A 15,007-nucleotide genomic window follows, 5' to 3' on the forward strand; every position below is an offset into this window, starting at 1 on the left:
CTTTCTGGGTCATGTGGCCAGCATGACTAAACTGCTTCTGGTGCACCGGGACATTGGGACGGAAACCAGAGCGCATGGAAATGCCATGTACCTTCCCGCCACAATGGTATCTATTTATCTACTTGCACTGGCATGCTTTCAAACTGCTAGGTTGGCAGGAGCTGGGATAGAGCAACAGGAGCTCACCCTGTCACGAGGATTTGAACCGCCAACCTTCTGATCGGCAAACCCAAGAGGCTCAGTGGTTTAGACCACAGCGCCACCCATTGCTATATACAGAGTCAGGCCATTGTTGTCTATGTTGGCTGACAGCAGCTCTCTTAAGATTTCAGACAGGTTTCTCTCTTAGCCCTACCTGGGGATTTTTTATATCATAGAGCACTTTGTGCTCTTCGGATGAAGGATGCTACAAAAATTAGAAGAGGAAGAGGAAGAGGAAGAGGAGGAGGAGGAGGAGGAGGAGGAGGAGGAGGAGGAGGAGGAGGAGAAGGAGAAGGAGGAGGAGGAGGAGGAGGAGGAGGAGGAGGAGGAGGAGAAGAATTGAACTGAGGATCTGCTACATACAAAGGAGATGATCTCCCACTGAGTCACATCTTTTTCATAGCAGTATTGCTGTTTTTGTATATACGTTTTGAAAGGAGACTAACCCAAGAACACTCGGTCAGGAGATTCCAGCTATAGCTGAATTTGTCTTTATTATTCGTACTTACAGAAATTGTATTCTCTTTGGTGCATCTCTAGGAGCAATCCAATAAGCATCTAGATGGCTTTTCTTGGATTTACTTGTATGGCTGACAGCTGAATTCTGTAACATACAAATGCCCCATTTAAGCATTACGCAGTGAGATCATGCAAACTATTCCATTCATGAATCATCTAAATGGTTAAAGCAGTCTACCACAAGTTGCATTTTAATATTTGGCTTGTATCGTAGGCTTATTGACATCACATACTGAAGAGGTCATGAAGCTCAGTATGGATTAGAAGAAAAATATTTCTCTGCCAACACTAATTGCTACCAATGGCAGGAGAAAAATCTAGATGTGATCATCTGGAGATCTTTATAATCCAAGCAAGATTTGAATCACATCTAGCCATGACATCAGAGTAGAGTCACATGAATTTTAATTCATAGTACATTCACATGAGCTCAGTTCAGGCTTGGGGTTGATCTGCATACGTGTTTCATGAAGGTGACACAAAATCTTGAGAAGCGGTTTAAACAAAAAAAAATAGGTTCATGTTGAATCTGGTGGGAGGGGGGGTCACAAAAGCACAGATAGATTTTACTCCAGAGTTGTTTATTCTATCAATATTTACAGGATCTAACAACAAGATAAGTTCTAAGGATTTCATAATGCACTTCCTAGTGGCAGCTAGAAAAACAACAGTACAACATGGGGGAAACCCTGCGTAATGTGTCTTTGAAGACTTAGTATGGAAACATATGGTATAGCAATATTAAGGGGGAAAGAATTACTTTCTCCACACGTTTGATACAAGGAAAAGCAAAGCCATGGGATTTTAGTGTACAATTTAGTGTACAGTGGACATTGGAGAATACGAGGCATTACCAGAGGTGGTGATAAGGGTGTGGCTCTGGTGAAGTCATCATCAACTATGGAGCACTGATTAGGGTACACTTTGAATCATAATGTAGGATTTAGAGAAGATATATATGAGATATATACTATATCATTTGGATACCTCCATAATGGTTTGTGGTTATAGATTATAGGTAGATGGGTGAGGTATAATTATTATTATTATTATTATTATTATTATTATTATTATTATTATTTCATTTGTAGACTTTGAGATTTTTGTTTTTGTGTACAGTCATGGCTATCCTCCCATATGAAAATAATGATGATTACTTAGTGGTCAAGGCATATACCAAAGGAAGCTCCATGTTAGAAAAACTTTGAAAACAATTTTGGAAGCAGTTTCTGGAACAGCTTCTGAAAAAGGAAACCTAGAAATTTGTTTTTTTGGTTTTTTAATACATTTGTAACAAGATGGGGTGCTGTGCTATGTACATTACAAAGGAGAAGTGACTTTGCTCTGAGGTCCACTAAGGTAGTTACATATGCTATGGGAAAGACAAACTAAAAGCTAAGTTTAGAAATTGCAGTCTAGCGGCAGCCATTAGCACGCTTTCACGTGGATACCCCAGTAGAGGGAGCCCTAACATTTAATTGTTGCCAGTAAAGGAGAACATTCATCCCGAGCCAAACTTCTGCCAGTTTCATTTATAAATCTTAAAAGAAAAAGAAAAGGGTATTTTCATACTCATACAATTTATTTCTCCTATGCCATGACAAGCAGATGCAGGCGGGGAAAAGTAGCAACAGCATATTCTGCTGCTGGGGGGGGGGGGGCTAATCCACTTGGAACTAATGGAGAAACCTGCTTGCCAAAGCCATCTGGAAGATGCAGGGACTCTTACCTTAACACGCCCACAGGTGAGGACCTGAGATCTTTTCCTGTCAGCTAGGGCAAAGGAACCAACGGCAGACCCCTCCAGGTTCTCAGCATTGCGGGCTTGTAGAAAAAATCCTTCAAACACAGGTCCGGACAAACTAACTGAGACCAGGAGAACGAGGGAAGAGATGGCTATTAAATAGCTCTAATTATGTCGCCAGCACCTACCTGCCTCTATGTTTCCAGGAAAGGGAGGAGCTGGGCGTACCTTTCTCCCTCCCTGCTGTTAAGAACTGTGAGCTGCTGGTCTAAGATTCCTTGTAAACGTTTCAGTACCTCATGTTCTTGTAACCTCCAGACTAGACTACTGCAATGCACTCTGCATGGGGCTTCCCTTGAAGCTGCAACTGATGCAGAAGCCAGGTTTGTTGGCCGGGCACAGCTTACCTAGTACCTTCCGAGCCCAAATCAAGCTGTTCAAATTAGCGTTTAAAGCCCTAAATGACTTGGCCTCCAAGTATACGAAAGCGTGCCTCCTTCTCTATAGAACCAGCACAGGCATCAGCTGAGGGAGCCGTGCTGGTAGTTCTGCTGCTGCAAGTGGTTTTCTTGGGGCCACTACTGACACCTTCTGGTAAGAAATATAATAATCATGAAAAACAACAGCCAGGCCACTGGATGCCTCCTGATGCCCACATCACCACCGGTCCTCTGTCCCTGCCTCTGTTCCTCCTGAGTGGCTCTGTCTCCTCATGTCTACTCTGTCTCCCCTGCCCACTATGAGCAGGGCCAAGTGCAAGAGGAAGGAGCAGCTGCAGCCTCTAAAAAAAGTAAAAAGGTAAAGGGCCCCTGGCTGGTTAAGTCCAGCCAAAAGCTACTATGGGGTTGCAGCACTCATCTCGCTTTCAGGCCGATGGAGCCGGTGTTTGTCCACAGACAGCTTTCCCGGTCATGTGGCCAGCATAGCTAAACTGCTTCTGGCACGACGGAAGGCAGAGCACACGGAAACGCCATTTAGCTTCCCACCACAGCATTACCTATTTATCTACTTGCACTGGTGTGCTTTCGAACTGCTAGGTTGGCAGGAGCTGGGACAGAGCAATGGGAGCTCACTCTATCGTGGGGATTCGAACCGCCGACCTTCTGACTGGCAAGCCCAAAAGGCTCAGTGGTTTAGACCACAGCACCACCCACATCCTGCTGCAGCCTCTATACACCTTGCTCTCTCTGCCTAAGGAATGGTGTGGATTAGGCCCTGACCAGGGCCGGATTTAGGTTTAATGAGGCCCTAAGCTACTGAAGGTAATGGGGCCCTTTATATGTCCAGCTGTCCTTTGTCAACAACAAATTGTTGCTGTTTTTTTGTGTTGAATATATGCTATATGGTAATTTATAGACCTAACAGATATCTAACCAGTGATATTTTAGGGAGCAGGCTAGCAGGCCATTACTTGCATCATAGGAGCCTACACAACACAAAACACTGTTGCTGTTTGTAGGTTTTATTTTGTTTTTTATCTTATATTTCGGAAATGTACATCCAGTGGTTTTTTTCCTTTACATTTTTTGGGGAGGAGCCAAGAGAGTGGGGCCCTTAGCTATAGCTTGTTTAGCTTATATGTAAATCCGGCAGTGGCCCTGACGAAGAAGGAAATCAAATGGGCAAGAATGACACTGGCAAGGGGATGGGACTCAGGGCCCTTCATCGAAGGGCCCCACAAAACTTGGAGCACTGCACCCAAGTATCTGAAGAAGGTGGCAGCAGCAATCGCAGAAACAGCGAGCGTTATGTCCTTCTTGCTGCAGACGGTAGCGAGACAAGAAGATCACAGTACCTTTCACGCGGTCCCCTGGCTTGAACTCCGTCACATTTACTTCAACGGTGTGCTTTGGGAAGCGCTGAGGCAAAGAGTGTCCATGTAGGGGCATCATAGTCTTGCACGCCTCTGTTACTTTGCCATTTGGGAAGCCGGTTGATGGGCCAGAAAGGCAGGCGAGGACCCAGAGCATCAAAGCTACTCCAGGAGACTCCATCTACAGAAAAGGAACAAAGTTTTAGTCCCCCAGAAACATTTCCAAAAGCAGCAGATTTATTTTTTAAAGCCATGACTGGGAGAAACAGGCCATTGCTGCACATCCCTCCCCTCTTTAAAGGAAGGAGCTTCGCCCAGCTACATTACCAGATCTTTTTCTATAGACTATTTCTGCATCTTTGTATATGTTCACAACAACTCTGTGAGGTTGGTTGGGCTGAGGATGGCAAGCTTCATGGCAGAGCTGGGATTTGAACCCAGGTCTCCAAAGTTACTCTAGACACTACACTTCATTGACTCTTCAATTCCTTTGCCCACCATCCTCCCACACTTTCAAGATTTAGAGACCTTAAGTGGCTGTTTTCTTTAGTTGTCTGTAATAATTTTGAAAAGGTACAGACGCTGCACAATAACCAATCAATCCTACATGTTTTGACTTGCGTTATCTCCTCTGCCTATTAGCTATACTCCAAAGGAAGATCTGTTCTCATTTCCATTTTAATTTAATTTCGAAAGACAATCCGTTATTCATCCAAATATCCAGAAACTAAGCCAGTGCACCGGAACCCAAATTTCATGTGAATCTATTCCAGTGAGTGATGCCACAGTTACTGAAATTTGTATTTCAGAGCATGTATAATTTTTAAACCAACTATTGTTTACTATGGGGGGGGGGGGCGAGTTGGAAGCAGGTTTGTTGTACAAGAGCACCAAATCCTGAATTTGTACAACTTGAAAATGCTGGTATGTGATGGAATCCCATCCACAAAATAGAGACATATAAAGCCTTATCTCCAAGCCCTTTCAGAGGTAATGCGATGGCATGGAATGTTCACACACATTTCAACTGCTGAGCAAGAGTATCAGCGACGAAATCCCTTCAGAGCTTCTTCTATACATAGTGAGGGACATTAACTTTTGGACAGAAAAAGGCTTACACATAACGGAGGAATGGGAAGTGGGGTTTTTTAACTGTTCTTATATTATCTGTAAGCTGCTTGAGTCCCTGTCAGGGGGGAAAGGCAGGGTATAAATAAATATATAATAATTATAATAATATTTTTTGCAGGAAAGGATACTAAACAGGTAAACAGGTTTAGAACAGGAGAGCCGGGTGAGGAAAATATCAGAGGAAACTAAGAACAAGGAGCTAAGATGCCCTGGGCTGTGGGCTGAGAAACTGCTGTTGTGCACTTGCAATTCCATTACTGCACCAGTAATTAGTGCAGTACTTTGCACACTCCGAACTTCTGGAATTGAGCAAAAAGGTTATTCCACTTGGAAAAGTAAATGCGGCAGTCTCTTTGCCTTCGTTCAAGATCCCATTGGCTGGTCTGCAGCCCTAAGCTCAAGGACTGCGGAGAACAATTTCAGGAAAAAATTAGATAGAAGTACCAACTCATACCTTAGGAAACAAAGACATCATCGGTCAGGATACTTAGTCCAATGGAGTCGAGACATAAATATGGAGAGGAGTCAACGCTTCTTAGCTTTGAAGATTAGACTCCTGCCCTAGCGATTGCTCCTCCCAAGGCATATGGCATTCAGGATAACAGCAAACAACTGTCTGACAAGCAAACCGTATCCAACTTGCCTTAAGAGACCCAAAATGAAAGCCAATCTCACAGTGTCTTGCAGCATCAGTGATACACCAGGAACTGAAGCTTTGTAAGCATCCAGCCTTTTAATATTAGCAATTGTTTCACACTCCTTGTTGAGCAATTCATCTCTTTCGTTAGCAGGGAAAAGGTGACATGGTTTGTGACTACCATTCAGCCATTTAGCTGAAATTGTCACAAATTAATGAAACATAAAGGTAAAGGTACCCCTGACCATTAGGTCCAGTCGCAGACGACTCTGGGGTTGTGCGCTCATCACACTCTATAGGCCGAGGGAGCCAGCGTTTGTCCGCAGACAGCTTCTGGATCATGTGGCCAGCATGACAAAGCTGCTTCTGGCAAACCAGAGCAGCGCATGGAAATGCTGTTTACCTTCCGCCGGAGCAGTACCTATTTACAGTGGTACCTCAGGTTACATACGCTTCAGGTTACAGACTCCACTAACCCAGAAATAGTACCTCAGGTTAAGAACTTTGCTTCAGGATGAGAACAGAAATCGTGCTCTGGCGGTGCAGCAACAGCAGGAGGCCCCATTAGCTAAAGTGGTGCTTCAGGTTAAGAACAGCTTCAGGTTAAGAACAGACCCCCAAAACAAATTAAGTACTTAACCCGAGGTACCACTGTATCTACTTGCACTTTGAGGTGCTTTCGACCTGCTAGGTGGGCAGGAGCTGGGACTAAGCTATGGGAGCTCACCCCGTCGTGGGGATTTGAACCGCCGACCTTCCGATTGGCAAGCCCTAGGCACTGTAGTTTAGATCACAGCGCCACCCGCATCCCATTAATGAAACATAGACGGGCTGAATTTGATGTGCAGGCTTCATAAACTGTACTTGACCTTGGTTATCATTGGCCGTGGTGCAGCTAAGGCTGGACCTCAAAGCCAAGGACAGGAACCTTGAGGTCTGTGGGGCGGGGGACAAATGACCCCAGAGACCACTGATGGTGGGAGATCAGTGAAAAGCCTCAGTATAAGCACCTGGACCAGAATGGTCACATGACGCACCATGATCGTCCCTGGTCACCACAGCAGCCATTCATATTTTTAAATACAACTACATAGTCAGGAAGCCGTTAGTTAGGCCTCAGCTGCACTGTACATTTGAAGCATTATTTAAACAGCCTTGACTTCCCCCCAAAGAATCCTGGGAGCTGTAGTTTGTTAAGGGTGCTGAGAGTTGTTAGGAGACTCCCTCTATTCACAGAACTGTAATTCACAGAGGCATTTAACAATCAATCCCTATTCATAGGAACTCTGTAAATCGTAGCTTCGTGGGTAGCAGTACCCTTAACAAACAACAGTCCCAGGATCCTTTGAGGGAAGCCATGACTGTTTAAAGTAACATTGTACTTCTTTAAATGTATAGGGCAGATGCATTAGGAATGCTTGTTTTATTATTTTTATGCTTTAAAAAATATCTCTTCTACAACAGAATGGTACGTATTCCCAAATAAATATATTTCAGATCGGAAAAGCAGAGGCAAACTCACTCTCTGCCCCCCCCCATCCCCCAAAGTAGTGATATGATTCACACAAGTTTAAAATGCAAAACTGCACATGCTCAGGGATATTCCTTTTTTCTTTTTTATCAGGACTAGCAAACTTCTGTTTTCCTCTGGTATATCAGGGATGTAGAACCAGTTGCAAAAGCATGGAATGGTGGCAGAGGGTAAAAGGGGAATGTTAACGAGCTATCTAAAATACAGTGGTACCTCGGGTTACATACACTTCAGGTTACAGACTCTGCTAACCCAGAAATATTACCTCGGGTTAAGAACTTTGCTTCAGGATGAGAACAGAAATCGTGCTCCGGCGGCACGGCAGCAGCAGGAGGCCCCATTAGCTAAAGTGGTGCTTCAGGTTAAGAACAGTTTCAGGTTAAGAACGGACCTCCGGAACGAATTAAGTACATAACCAGAGGTACCACTGTACACACAAAAAGACATGGCCATCTAAAATACACACAAACCATTAAGTCCATGAACTAAAATAACCAAGCTGCATCACTGGTTGATAGCTGTGAGGTAATTATTTTTCTCCGTTACACAGAGACACTCTTGTTCAAAACACAGATACAAACAGTCAAGCTTAGTTTCACATTCAATCTTTCCAAAAGATTTGTGAAAAGATGAATGGACTCACATTTTCATGGCAAAAGACAGCCATTAATGTGAAAAACTATGTGTCACATAAATCATCAGGGTGGAAAAACAAAGTCACTTGGGAGACAAGGCTTAGGAATTCCCCATGCGGGGAAGAGTGTCAGCAAGGAAGCAAACCACTTACAACTGGTCCTGGAGAAGCAATTATGGGTCGCATTCAACTAACCTTTCCTCAAGGTAGATCCATTGAAATGAATGGACCCAACTTAGTCATGGACATTAATTTCAATGGGTTGACCCTCAATAAAAGTTAGTTGAATGCAAGCCCACACTGGCTTAGATAAAAATATCAACTTGGAGGTAGAAAGACAACGCATGATAGCCAAGGCTGTGTCCACATTCCCATCAACAGCACACTCACTGTGTTTCCTGTGCTGAGTTTTAAAAACATGCTCACATGACACGATCTAACATGCATATGCATCCTGTACTTTGTTATAAGGTGCTACAGTTTCATGCATTGTTTCAAGCTTTTCGTAATTCACCTATAGCTGGGGTGTGAACTCTTTTGCATAGGGTAAAGATATCCCCATCATGTCAACACCTTCTGGTGTGTGTACACAACCAGAGAGTCATGTCGATGTGGACAGCTAGGGCACTCTAAGTAAACTGACCACATCCTTAGAAGGAATGAACAATAACAGAAGTTTAACTATCACTTTAAAAATTACCATGTGATAGTCTAATACAGTGGTACCTCGGGTTACATATGCTTCAGGTTACATATGCTTCAGGTTACAGACTCCCCTAACCCAGAAATATTACCTCGGGTTAAGAACTTTGCTTCAGGATGAGAACAGAAATCGTGCTGCGGCGGCGCAGCTACAGCGGGAGGCCCCATTAGCTAAAGTGGTGCTTCAGGTTAAGAACAGTTTCAGGTTAAGAACAGACCCCCAAAACAAATTAAGTTCTTAACCCAAGGTACCACTGTAACTGCACAAATTCACATATCTCTGCAGAACTGCAGCAAGGACCTTGGCATGGGTTTCAACAGCAGGGTCCTTTCTCATCATCTAAGTAGTAACTTAAATCTAGACAGAATCCTAGGGACCTGCATTGACACACAAAAAAGTATAGTCACTTGAGTTCATTGATGGCATTTGCAAGAGGAAATCCCATACCTATCTTGGTTCTCTCATCTATGCAAGATTTTTGCTTGAATGCCCTGAATGTGCCAGCATTAAATGCTTAAATAAAGGAGAACTGCCTTTAGAATAAACCTTTTCGTTCTACTACAAAAGAAAAAAAAGAATGGCATAATTGTAAGGAATGCTAAGCAACAGTGTGCTATGAATGAATGAATGAATGAATGTATGAATGAATGAATGGTAACACATTAAGAATGTTAAATAATGCTGTCATTTGTTTGCTACCAACAAATCCAGACTATTCAGTTATTGCAACACCAAGATGACCAGTTTGGACTTAGCAAACTAAGCTCCATACTCAAGGCTAAGCCACAGCGGTGTTTGACACCTGATAAGCTTGTGTAGAAACTAACAGGAGACAGTATTAGCTGAGCCTTTTAGAAACTTGGATCTAACTGAAAGTGGACCAGAAAATTATTGTACAGAGGTACACACACACACACACACACACACACACACCACAAGAAGTGCATCAGTTTGTGTTCAGGTTCAGCCTTCCAAGTTATGATTTACTGAGACCCAAACATTCATGGCCATTAAATCACAGTAACTATGAAATGCAAGGCTGTTAGTAGAGGTCTAGTGTTTCATTTATCCATACACTGCATTCATATGCCTACCTTCCTCAAAGGATCTGAGTGCTGTGTATGGGTGCCTCCAGATTGTCAGTATTTTGCAGGACAGATATAATTGCATACCAGAACTGCAGGTTTGCACAGCTTTTGTGTTCCAGTGCCTGAATGCAACAAATCATCCAGTTTATAAAAGGCATCTGTGGTTTGAAAAATGCATCGAAAACCCAGAGTTTCCAATGGAATATTGTCCAACAAGCTAGATTAAAAGCCATTAATAAGATTAGCTCAGTAAATAAATAGCAGGGGGAAAGCTAAGTTTTAGCAATTACCTAGTCTATCCACATGTGACACCTAGGACAGGAAAGATTTAGAAAGCATTTGCAACCCAGAAAGTTCTCACAATGAGATTTTTCCAGCTATACAGCTGCAGTACTAAGCACACTTGCCTCAGAGTAAGTCCCACTCAACTCAGTGGAACTTCCTTCTGAGTAAATATGCAGAGTCACACTGTGAAAGGAGTAGCACATTCTACAAAGGTTTAGGAAAGATGTTTGGTGAAGCACAGAGATGTGATTTCTTACATTTGTGTTTTCATTCCAGACTTTCACCAGGTCATCTGTTTGATCTTTGGTCCCTTGCCATCAATGGGGTTTAACTGCCTGTATCTATGAACAGTCCCTTAAGGTCTTCACAGTCAGACATTTTGACAAGTTGTACACATGGTGCACATATTTTCTCCTCACTCGGTGCCAGAACTCACCATGAATAGCTCCCTCGTTCTCTTATAATGACAATGGTGCCCACCTGAGAGGTGCCGGAACGGAGTTCTGGCAAGTTCTGGCTGGAAAAAAGTCCTGTCCCCACCCTTCCAACTACAGTGAAGAATTTGGGAGAATCTCACCATGTTGTGAAATATAGACAGCTTTGATTTGCCAGTTTGAGAAGCCAATTGTTTCAGTAACCACTTCCATCATGATTCATCTTTCCTTTGACCTTCTCCGGGAACTTCTGCTTAAGAAACTTCCTACATTTTGGTGGCTGTTTTTAGAAAGGTTTGAAATTGCCACCACACTGTTTGACTTCTACATATCTGGCCAAGATAATTTAATGCTTCTCACTGCTCAAGTGCACCCCTCAACTTACAAACTATGGTGTGTTTCATGCAAATACTTTACATGTGTTTAAATATATATACACGGTATGTAAGAATGTTAATAATTGTAACCACTGGTTTTGTTACAATAAGTCACAAGAAAATCGCAAAAGTATCCAGCAAATTACTATGTATCATATGCTATCTTACTAATGAACCCAACAGCAAACAATTTAATCTATGTTGCCTCGATCCGTACACTATTATTCTTTCTTGTTTCACAATAAATGGGATTTTAGCCATATTGATACATAACTTCCCAGAAGCCATGATATCTTGTTAACATGTTGCTTTCTATTGAAAGAGGATGCAAGTTCATATTTCCCTAACCCTGTTGTTGTCACACTATATTCCAGGAAACCCTCAGATAATCATAAGATGATCTGTAAAAGGAAAACAAACGTCCCCGCAAGGTTTGTTCCCGACTCCTGATCTTGCCTTGTGACAAACAACTGCAGGGAAATGTTGGGGTGTCCTCCAAGGTTCACCCTCATTTTACACAAATGAAGCAGCCTGACAGGCCAACCAATGTCTTTCCTAACCCAAGCGCAAACCCAACAACACACAGGAACTAGAATCCTCCTTGGAGCTCTGGAGTTCCTTGATTTACCTGTCAGTACAGAAAGGACTCCCTGGAGGTAGGAAGTTTGAAAGCCATGGATCTAGTGAGCACATGTTTTCTTCCCACTGTCAAGTGCCCTCTCCTAAAGGTGAAGGTACCCCTGACCATTAGGTCCAGTCATGGACGACTCTGGGGTTGCACGCTCATCTCGCTCTAGAGGCCAAGGGAGCCGGCGTCTGTCTGCAGACAGCTTCCAGGTCATGTGGCCAGCATGACTAAGCCACTTCTGGCGAACCAGAGCAGCACACGGAAACGCCGTTTACCTTCCTGCTGGAGCGGTACCTATTTATCTACTTGTACTTGACATGCTTTCGAACTGCTAGGTGATATAATAATAATAATAATAATGGGCAGGAGCTGGGACTGAACAACGGGAGCTCACCCCATCGCAGGGATTCGAACTGCCGACCTTCCGATCAGCAAGCCCTATATTGGTCCACACCACTCCAATCTCTGCTGAGCAGCAGCAAGATTCAGGGAAGTTCCAAACACTCTGTTGAGAATTCAGAGGCTGTAGCTTTTTAAGATATATGGTTCATTTTACACCTGGATCTACATGGAGACGAATAGAGTTCACAGCATTGCATCTCCAGAGTGTCTCTCCTTGTTCCTCTCATAGCTTCGGCAAGCTTAAGTCCAGAGCAGCCAGCTATGCTCCCCAGTCTTTGGGTTGCAGCCTCTACAGTCAGAAACTGTCTTTGTTCTCCCTTCTTGTTCCCAGCACACCTTGCTAAGACCCAAGCCCACCCTTTTCCTGTCACCTAGCATGCACACCCCATCACCTTGGCAACCTCTGTCTGCCCAGGCCCAAAGATTCCCCCTCAACACGGGCCATCAACACCTTTTGTCACATTAAAGACTTGGCTTATCCCTTGCTAGCTATACGCAGATGTCTGGACTTGTGGTCCTAAACTGAACAAAACCGTGCTTGGCTTAGTTTTAATTAACTAAACTTTGTGTACTTCGTGAATTTGCAAGTTGGCTCAAATTCTAGCTCTTTACTGACCCTAGAGATTATGGAGACAAACTCTCTAACATTACTTCCATGAAAATGGGGATATCCTATTCAATAATGATAACGATAATATTATTCATACGCCGCCCATCTGACTGGGTTGCCCCAGTCATTCCAGGTGGCTTCCAACATATATAAAAACATAACTCAACATTTTTAAAAACTTCCTTGTATAGGGCTGCCTTCAGATGTCTTCTAAAGGTTGTACGGTTACTTATCTCCTTGACTCAGGGGCCGCATAACTCCATACCCTCCAACATCTGCTGAAAATAGGGACACCCTACAGAAAAGAGGGACATTCTGGGATCAAATCAGAAACTAGGATGGCTTCTGTAAATCTAGGATTGTCCCTGGAAAATAGGGACACTGGGAGAGTCTGTGGAGAGTCTGCCCCTCCCACAAACTCATAACATCAAATATACCCACCCACAACTTTGAATATTTGGTTACATTAGCACAAACGGCACTGAAACAAAGGCAACAAAGTTTATAGATACAGAATCCGATCAAGTAAGAACTTTTATATTTAAGAGCTCCTTCAACTTTTCCTTAATTAACATAACCAATCTCTGCAATATATATTGGGATTTTTTTAGAAAAAGAATAAGAAGACAAGGGTGAGAAAAGGCACAGGTTTGGCAAAGCCATCCAGCACACAGCCAGCCACAAAGTCCCCTCTTATAGGCTTCACACTGAACACAGTGTCTTAAACACAGCATAGACCCCCAAGATGCACACGCACACACCCTCTTAAGAAAGGAATTCATAAGACACCTGTTTCTTACCTTAAGGAACACGCTGCTCGTGCGGCATAAACGGAGCTGCTAGGCTTCCCCCTTTCACCCAAACAGGATTTTTTCTTTTTTTTAAAGGGTGGGCATTTCTCTGGCAAGCAAGTCGTTCCGACTCCCTGCTGTGAGCATGGAGGCTGCAGTGAAGAAACGCGCTCTTATCTTGCAGGAGGCTCTTCCTGCTTTCTGACAAGCTGTATCGCATCTCTCAGGCGTGGGTGGAGCCAAGCAAAGTTAAGGCGAAAGCAAACTCGTCCTTTGAAGCAGCTCTGGGGAAGAATTGGGTGGGTGGGTGAAAGCCCCGCTGGACTCAGCGGGACTTACTTTTTCAGATCAAGGAAGAATACATAGACTCAAGCTGCTGGGCTCCTTTCATAGATACATCTGGGAGTGAACCCCAAGGGACACATCGAAGCTTGTGGGATCCACTTCCAAGTAACTGAACTTTAGTCCCTCCTGCAGACCCTCCAAGTTTCCCTATTTTCCAGGGTTTTACAGAAACCCTTCCAGTTTCTGATTTGATCCCAAAATGTCTCACTTTTCCTTAGGACATCCCCATTTTCGTCGTGGAAATGTTGGAGGGTATGGAGTTATGTGACCCCGCAGCCAAGGAGATAAGTAACTCTGCAGCCTTTAGAAGACATCTGAAGGCAGCCCTGTATAGGGAAGTTTTGTAATGTTTTATGTTTTATTATGTCTGTATATATGTTGGAAGCCACTCAGCGTGGCTGGGGCAACCCAAACAGATGGGTGGGATATATTATTATTATTATTATTATTATTATTATTATTATTATTATTATTATTATTAAATAGGACATTCCTATTTTCATCAGAGAAATGTTGGAAAGTATGAGTCCTGCTAAGAATAAGCACCCAGTTTTACAGCTGCCTTTTAACCAAATAATGAAGAGGCCCCGATCCTGCACTCACTTACTGCTAAAAGTCATTTGAAATCAACTAGACATCCTTAAGCACATTTGGCTTAGGATCATCTCCTTGCCTTGCTGCTACCTCAACTCCCTCCCCTCCACCTCACAATACCTTAAAACCCTCCAAGAGAGAAAAAACCAGAGCAATTTCATAAATTGGTCAATGTTCAATCCATTCATAAAGTTCAGAATCTTTTTTTAACAGCAACAAAAAAAATGTGTGTGGCACTACATGCTTCTTAAGTATTTACAGAGCAAGGGCAGCAGAGACAACCCATTTCACTAGCATTCTTCCCTTTAACCCCTCAAACACTCATCTGGAGTCATCGGAACAGCTGCAAATACTTCTATTTCCAAGTCCTATTTACCTCTGCTCAGGATCAGGGAGCAAAGTCCTGATATTGCCTCTTTCCTCCATTTGCTGACCTGTTCCTTTAGCTATTTGCTTGCACGAAGTTTGTCCAGAGGTTAATGAGCCCTATTTATTGAGCATTCGTTCTGATTTGGTGGCAATGGAGGTTATAAGACTTCC

General features: G+C 43.3%; 1 protein-coding gene across 1 annotated transcript in view; it reads right to left on the reverse strand.

Moving 5' to 3' along the window:
• FRRS1 (ferric chelate reductase 1) overlaps positions 1-13,774 on the reverse strand; it is a 30,025-nt gene extending 16,251 nt beyond the window's left edge. Inside the window, exons 1-4 of the mRNA XM_028732763.2 lie at positions 13,538-13,774; positions 4,260-4,458; positions 2,450-2,586; positions 711-805 (exon numbers count right to left, since the gene is read on the reverse strand). Coding sequence (XP_028588596.2) covers positions 711-805; positions 2,450-2,586; positions 4,260-4,458 — 431 coding nt within the window. The 5' untranslated portion in view covers positions 13,538-13,774. The remainder of the gene's footprint in view (positions 1-710; positions 806-2,449; positions 2,587-4,259; positions 4,459-13,537) is intronic.
• Positions 13,775-15,007: the final 1,233 nt, after the last annotated feature.

The sequence above is a fragment of the Podarcis muralis genome, chromosome 5, assembly GCF_964188315.1.
Source record: "Podarcis muralis chromosome 5, rPodMur119.hap1.1, whole genome shotgun sequence".
Lineage (NCBI taxonomy): Eukaryota > Metazoa > Chordata > Lepidosauria > Squamata > Lacertidae > Podarcis > Podarcis muralis.